Below are 7,845 nucleotides of genomic sequence, written 5' to 3'. Positions count from 1 at the left end.
AGGTAAGAAATTCCACAGCTGCCTAACTCTGGGGGGCAGTCTTCTCCCTGGGGGCTCCACTCCGCCTCATCCGTAATCAGGCTGACGCCTCAGGCCTGGTGCTGCGGTCAGACCAACAGCACCTAAGCGCTCCCTAAAGCACCCCCAGCTCCCCAGGCCACACCTGCCCAGAAGAGGCAAATCCACAGAAACAGAAAGTAGATTAGTGCTTGCCGGGGGGCATGGGGAATGGAGAAACGGGGAATGGACGCTAATGGGATCCATGGTTTCTCTGGGGGTGAGGAAAATAGTCTAATAGTTTAGTCCAGTGGTGGCTGCACAACTCTGTGAATATACCAAAAGTCACAGAATTTAAAAATAAAGAAAAAAAGGGTGAGGGTGACACACAGCAGTGTGCTTTTTTAACGGAGCATCCCGGCTGGGCTTATTAGCATTTATCATGGTTAGAAAGGGAGAGAGCATCCAGTGGGATGAGAAGGTGACCAGAGCAGGAGAATGAAACCTAGCCCCACCCCATCCCACTTCACTTCTATGAACAGTGCCGACAGTTTGTGGCCAGCACCGCTGCTCACATTTGGACATCAGCTATCTCCAGGGACCCACCAGAGCGAGGTGTTCAAAGGTCTGACACATTTAATCCTCACAGCCCTACAAGGTTGGTGGTATTATCCCCATTTAACAGTCAAGCAAACCGAGACTAGAGGCTAAAAGTAACAGGCCTGAGGCCAGCAGCTAGGAAGGGACACTGGTGGGATGTGAACATGGCCTCCAGGGACCCACGTCTTTGCCCAAAGACACTACACGGAAGTGCCCTCACTTACCCCAACTCCCCAGCTCCAAAACCAGAGAGAAAGAAAGAGTGTAGCTCAAAGTGTCGTGCAAAGTACGAGGAGGACAGCACCTCTGTGGCTGTCTTTGTACAGGCACCCTGGGAGCCTTCAGTGGGCGGTGTGCTGGGATGGGGGGGTGGGGTTTTAAAGTAGTTCAAGACATTCGGAAGCACACGGCTGTCCTCTCCACCTTCCAGAGCAAGCTCTTTATTGTCCAGCCAACCAACACGTGTTTCACGAGGCCTAGCACCAGGCTTAGGTACACTGTACTGAGCACAAACACAAAGGTGGAAGACACAGCCCCTGCCAACTGGAGGCACACAGTCTACACATTTCTCAGGAATTACCCCATGGTTAAAAATCAAATCCGGACTTAACTGCCAGTATTGCAATGAACATTCTTTAAGGTCAGTATTTTAAGAAAAACATTACACCCCACAGTTATCATGGTATGAAATTTCTTCCTAGTAACAGCAACTTCATTGTTATCAATAAACAAAGTTTAATTTTGGCACAATTCACCTTACGTTCCCCTCCTGTGTAATTTGATTAAAGATTTTTTGAAAATGGAATTTTAAAAGGTAAAGTAATGGAAGCGCTTAGGTACAAATTTGGCCAACAGCCGTCTGCACAAAAGAGCTCTAGACGACTGAGTGATCTGAGCTCATTTCCAGGCCACTTTTATTAATATTTTGAGGACAAAAAAAGTACATTTCCACAGAAGACATTATTGCCATCCAGAAGGGAGTCAGTGTCACAGAGAGCCGGCTAGACATCTTTCATAGCAGAATTTAGCACCAACTCAGGGCAACACCAGGGGTTGCTGGGAATTTTGTCTCCAAAATGAACTTCTTGATTCTCTCACAAACTCTCAGAACTCACCGGCACGTGGCTCTGGGAACAGACACTGACCCAAACCAAAGCTGGACCAAGAGACTGGACACAGCGAGGATCCCATCCAGGAGTGACCCTCCTGCTTCGCGCGCAGAACACCCAGCACAGAGCAGAGGAGTGGGAGCAGCAGTCTCAGGGGCCTCACCTGAGACGGTGATGGAGGACACAAACACGACGCCACCTCACGTCCTCAGCCCGGCCCTTTGCTTGACCGCATGGCCCCAGCAAAGAGCCTCATTCTCACTCTGGTTCACCACCCCAAATGGTCTCCATGTGGCAAATCAGGGCAGGAACTCTAAGGGAAGGACTGGATAATTCTCTAGTGTTATGGACTCTTGATACTCTAACAAAAAAGATACATGGTTCCTTTAAATAAAGCACATTAGACCAGGAAGTCCAGGCTAGACACAATTTAAGGGAAAAGTTCAAATCTGAACTTCAAACCTGTGGCAAGCAAGTGCCTTTTTCTCTTGAGGATCATTTGCCTCAAAGTACTGAAAAGTGAGCTGCTAGCTCTGGCAGTGACGGGAAAGAACGACAGCTCCTTCCTTTTTCACAAAAGGACACCAAAGTCTAACAGGACCCCAGCTGTGCAGAGACACCACATCCAGGACGGCACAAATGAACGCAGTCCACGTGCCAACTGTCCTCCTCCTTGCCACCATGAAGACCACTCCAGCTACGGAGCACTAGTGAGCCCTCCGGACTCCTCCATCAACTGCAAAACCGATCATCAAAGCTATTGAAATGGAAGGTAGCACTTAAAATGTAACACTGGTTTTTCTGAAAATGTAAGACTGGTTTTCTGACAGCGCGTCTAAGGCACGGTGTGAGAAAGCTGCTCCCACTCGCAGCCACACAGCCACGCTTGGCTCCCCACACGCACACATGCACACAAGAGGCCAGCTCATTTCGCCACGCTGCACAGGGAACGGGTCGCTTCCGATCACTTCTGGTTTTTGAGCTGGTTGGAGAGCCAGTCCAGGCCTTCGTAAAGCCCATCTCCACTGGTGGCACAAGTAGCCTGAATGTACCAGTTTCTCTGGCGGAGGGAATGCAAGCCCAGCTTGTCTGTTATCTCTGCCGCATTCATAGCATTGGGAAGATCCTTGAAAGAGAACATTCAAGAGTCAGTTTATAATGTTGCATCCACATAATGAACTATTATGCTCTTCCCCCAAACCTGCCCTGACCCACAGTCTTCTCTCAGCTGATGGCAAGTCCAGCCTTACAGCTGCTCGGGCTAAACCCTGAAACCATCCTTAATTTTCTCTCTCTCTCAACTCCACATTAGGAAATCCTACTGGCTCTAACCTCTAAATATATTCAGAAGCTGACCACCTCTCACGACCTTCACAGCTATACCCTGATCCCACCACCATCATTTCTCACTTGGGTTACTGAAATAACTTCCTAATTGGTCTCTGCTTCTGCTCCTGCTCCCTGCAGTCGGTGAAAGTCAGATCTTCCATCAAAACACTGCAGCAGCTCCGTCTCTCTCACCATGAGAGCCAGAGTCCTCATGGTGGTCTGCACGGCCCTCACGACCCGAGGCCCTGACCTTTCCTCATTGTCCTGCTTAATCTTCTTAAATACAGCACCCACCACATGCTATTATATTACAACATTTATTTATTTAGTATGTTATTTATTTTCCATCTCCTCTAACTAAAATGCAAGCTGTACAAGGTTCAGGAATCTCTGTCTATCCTGTCCTCTGATACATCCCGCACGCCAAGAACTGTGCTGGGCACACAGCAAGTGCAAACGGAATTTGAATAAGTCAGGATGAAAGAACAAGGTAGCTCCGAATACAATGATATAGAAGGACACCTAAGACGCTAAGTGAAAAAGCAGATTGCAAAACAGAAGGCAGACTATGATCTCCAGAATGTAAATATGAAACAATCACATAACTGCTGACAGAGGCAGAGAAAGCACTCTCTCTAGAAAGAGACGCAAAATATTTAACAGTGTTTCACCCTGAGGAATGAGAGTAGAATATTTCACGTGATAGTCTGAACTATTTGCATATTTATACCATGAGCATGTTCTGCTTTTATAATTAGAACAAATCTGTTATTTTTTTTTGAAAGTCTGTTACGATTACTAGTGAAATTCTGAACTGACATGGAACCCAACAGCAGGGTAATGGTTGAGTGAGTGGTGATCCATCCACCATTTAAAATCATGTTTACAGAGAGCTGGATGATAAGAGAAAATACTTTTGATAAATCTGAAGTGCCAAAACTGGATGCAACACCGTCAAACCAGTATGATCTCAATGACAAAACAAATGTATTCATGTGAAGGTAAAAGGAAACACATCAAAATGTAGCCTGGTTATCTCGGACAAGTACACTCCACGTGACTCTACCTTCCTTCCCATGCTTACTCCAGCTTCAATTCCCGAGGCTGACCTTCTACCCTCGGCCCTCCTCCCACTCTTCTGTTACTGCTTTACGTTACATTGACCTAGAAGCCTTTTTTCCTCCTGGATGAGAGGCTCCATATGATACATTATCTATCCCCTTGCCACCCCCCACTCTATTCCAGCTGCACTGGCTGCTTTGCTGTTCCAGACCCAACGTAGCTCCCTTCCCGCTGGCCTTCAGGTCTCCACTCAGAGGTCATCTTAGCAGAGAGGCATTCCGGCCCTTCCCCACATCCATCCTGCCCCCTTCCTTTGCTTTACCTTCCTCCACAACACTTCCACCAGACATATATTATTTATTGACTGACTCTCCTCCCACTGGAATGTAAACTCCACAAATGCAGGGACTTTTGTTGCCTTGTTCACTGCTGTATCAACAATAGCTAAAACAATGCCTGGATCTTAGTAGATGCTCAATTAATACTTGTCGAGTCAGTGAATGGATCAATATTAGACAAAGGCTAAAAAGGTAGAGGAAAGGGTATGGTAGGGGCTGGAGAGAGGAAGGCAAACATCTAATTTAAATATCTCTATTTTCAAGTGAGCATCTGACAGTAAATTTCAGTTCCAGTATTCAGAAAGCCAGGAACATACCTGTTTATTTACAAACACCAATAAAACTGCATCTCTGAGCTCATCTTCTGCTAACATTCTGGTTAGCTCTTCTCGGGCCTCATTGACCCGCTCTCTGTCATTACTGTCAACCACAAAAATCAGACCTGGCAAGAAATCACAAGCATGTTAGTAACCCAAACCTGGAACGGCTGCTGTTTCTATGTGCTTACAGCTTCTCCCTGCTTACATGTGTCGTTTCACTGAAAGTAATCAATATGGAAGGATACGTGATCTCTGGAGTTAGGAGGCCTGCTGTACACCCAACTAGCCTATCTTTTTCAGAAGCATCACAGCCCTTCACCAGGTGAACAATAACAAGAATATAGAAAGAAAAAGGCTCTTTTTTATTTATTTATTTTTTGAGGAAGACTGGTCCTGAGCTAACATCCATGCCAATCTTCCTCTACTTTCTATGTGGGATACCTGCCACAGCACGGCTTGAAAAACAGTGGGTAGGTCTACGCCCAGGATCTGAAGTGGCAAACCCCAAGCCGCCAAAGTGGAGTGCGTGAACTTAACCTCTGCACCACTGGGTCAGCCCCAAAAGGCTCATTTTTAATCACTTTGTTTTGGTATCATGCCTACATAATGAAATCCCAATAAAAACTAGGGACATCAAAGTTCAGATACACTCCCCTTGTTGGCAATAGTCTGCATATATCAAATATTGATGTACCAGAAGGGTAATGCATCCGGACTCCATGGGAAGAAGACAATGGAAGCTTTGTATCTGGGGCCTCCTAGATCTCACCCTATGCATCTCTCCCTTTGGCTGGTTCACTTCTATCCTTTTGCTATAATAAGACTGTAACTGTGAGGCCAGCCCTGTGGCAAGCGGTTAAGTTCACGCACACTGCTTCAGCAGCCCGGGGTTTCACTGGTTTGGATCCTAAGTGCAGACAGAGCACCACTCATCAAGCCATGCTGAGGCAGCATCCCACAGAGCACAACCAGAAGGACCCACAACTAAAAATACACAACTATGTACCGGGGGGCTTTGGGGAAAAGAAGAAGAGGAAAAATAAGTAAATAAAAAGAAGACTGGCAAGAGATGTTAGCTCAGGTGTCAATTAAAAAAAAAAAAAAGACTGTAATCATAAGTATAGCACTTTCCTGGGTCCTGTGAGTCCTTCTAATGAATTACTGAACCTAAGAGGGTAGCAGGTACTGCCAAATTTGTAGCAAACTTATCAGAAGTTAGAGTGGTCTGGGGACTCCCCCCCCAAATTTGCAGCTGGTGTCTGAAGTGAGGGAGTCTTGTGCCCCTAACCTTTGAGGTTCAGCCCAACTCCAGGTAGTTGCTGTCAGAAGTCTCTGCAGCATCCCAAACTAGACAGCACCAGAGAAACCCCAAGAAGCAACAGACAGGTCAAAGAAAGGTACCATCACATTGTATCTGAGCAAAGGTGTTGAAACCTACAAAGATCTGGTCACTGCCACATTGGCTGGAGGAAGGGTGGGATCTCCAGAGGATCTCCAGAGGATGTTCCCAGGAGGAATCCAACACACTATCCAAACAGAATGGGGAAGAGTCTTAGCAGTGGTCCATGGGGCAATAATGATGTTAATAATCTGTTAGCTGACAATAAACTCTTTATGAGACAAAAATGTGAAGTGGCTGCCAAAAGAACTAATTTGATCCTAGACTGTATCAACAGTAGTGACAGCAGCTCAATTTTTAGGATATGGGTGATAAAAGGCCTCCTCTATTATACGTCCGTCAGAACATCCTGGGAATGCTACATGGTCGGTGCTAGACCCCACACTGTAAGATACAGCAAACTGGAGCGACTCAAAAAATGAATAGGATGCTAAAGGAATTAGATACCATGTCATATGAAAAACAATTGAGGGGCCGGGGCCGTGGCCGAGTGGTTAAGTTCACGCGCTCCACTTTGGCAGCCCACAGTTTCGTGGGTTTGGTTCCTGGGTGCAGACATGGCACCGCTCATCAAGCCATGCTGAGGCAGCATCCCACATGCTACAACTAGAAGGACCCACAAGTAAAAATATACAACTACGTACCAGGGGGCTTTGGGGAGAAAAAGGAAAAGTAGAATCTTTAAAAAAAAAAAAAAAAAGAAAAATAATTGATATAACTGGGGCTGTTTCACCTAGAGAAAGACTTACTGGGAGGACGGATAACTATCTTCAAATATCTAAAGAGCTACGACATAAAGAGAGGTTCAACTTGCTCCACGGAGCTCTACAAGCAGATAGAAGATCAGTGGGTACAAACTGCAGGAAGGCACTGTGATAAAGACTCAACAGAACTAAAGGTGCTGCGTCAGCAGGCGCATCAGTCACCGGCGATGTATGTCCAGCTTAAGCCACAACTTGTGGGGATACTGCAGAAGGGACCCTGCTGGGAGGAAAAGGGTAGTGGGATAAGACGACTCTTTGTTCCTCTGACGATGAAATTTCACAACTATGTCTAGGAGGGAAAATCAGCGCCAGCCCTCTGTCCTTTCTCTCCGTGCTTCCCAGGCCCGCCCAACAGCTGCCTGACAGCTGCTCTGGGGCAGCCCAGTCTGGCAGACAGGAGCTCCCATGGCTTCTGAATGTTTGGGGCTTGCCTGCGACTCAGTCGTGTCTGTTATATGACATCAGATTAAAAAGTGCTGACTATCCAACACTCTCCCCAGAGATCTGATATGCTACCAGTAGTTCTGGACTCTGAGTAGGACCAAGCAAACCAGGGCACCCAGGATTCGAGGAGATCCTTGGCCTGCACCGCAAAACTGACAGGATGGAAGCTGACACGTTATCCCTCTGCCGTTCCTAATAAGATAAAGGTTTATAAATACTAGGTCCCACTTTATACTCTGTTTTAATTTAGATCCCTATCTGAGGAACAAAAGAAGCTGGCATCAGACCAACTACACTTTTGAGCTGAGAGAACATAGAAAAAGTAAATTTATATATGAATAGTATACTACAATTTGTTTCTAAAAGGGGGGAGGAATATATATCAGCAGCTGCTTGAATATGCATAAACTATCTTTGGACAGATACACCAGAAACAAAAGTGATTGTCTATGGGAGGGGAGCTGGGTGGTTAGGGGACAGGGA

General features: G+C 46.3%; 1 protein-coding gene across 1 annotated transcript in view; it reads right to left on the bottom strand.

The window, feature by feature from the left end:
- Window positions 1-1,008: 1,008 nt before the first annotated feature.
- The window catches only part of LOC124247680 (ADP-ribosylation factor 2), a 19,458-nt gene continuing 12,621 nt past the window's right edge, over window positions 1,009-7,845 (bottom strand). Inside the window, exons 4-5 of the mRNA XM_046677206.1 lie at window positions 4,753-4,877; window positions 1,009-2,832 (exon numbers count right to left, since the gene is read on the bottom strand). Coding sequence (XP_046533162.1) covers window positions 2,671-2,832; window positions 4,753-4,877 — 287 coding nt within the window. The 3' untranslated portion in view covers window positions 1,009-2,670. The remainder of the gene's footprint in view (window positions 2,833-4,752; window positions 4,878-7,845) is intronic.

The sequence above is a fragment of the Equus quagga genome, chromosome 11, assembly GCF_021613505.1.
Source record: "Equus quagga isolate Etosha38 chromosome 11, UCLA_HA_Equagga_1.0, whole genome shotgun sequence".
Taxonomy (NCBI): domain Eukaryota; kingdom Metazoa; phylum Chordata; class Mammalia; order Perissodactyla; family Equidae; genus Equus; species Equus quagga.
This window is presented reverse-complemented; position numbering and strand designations above follow the sequence as displayed.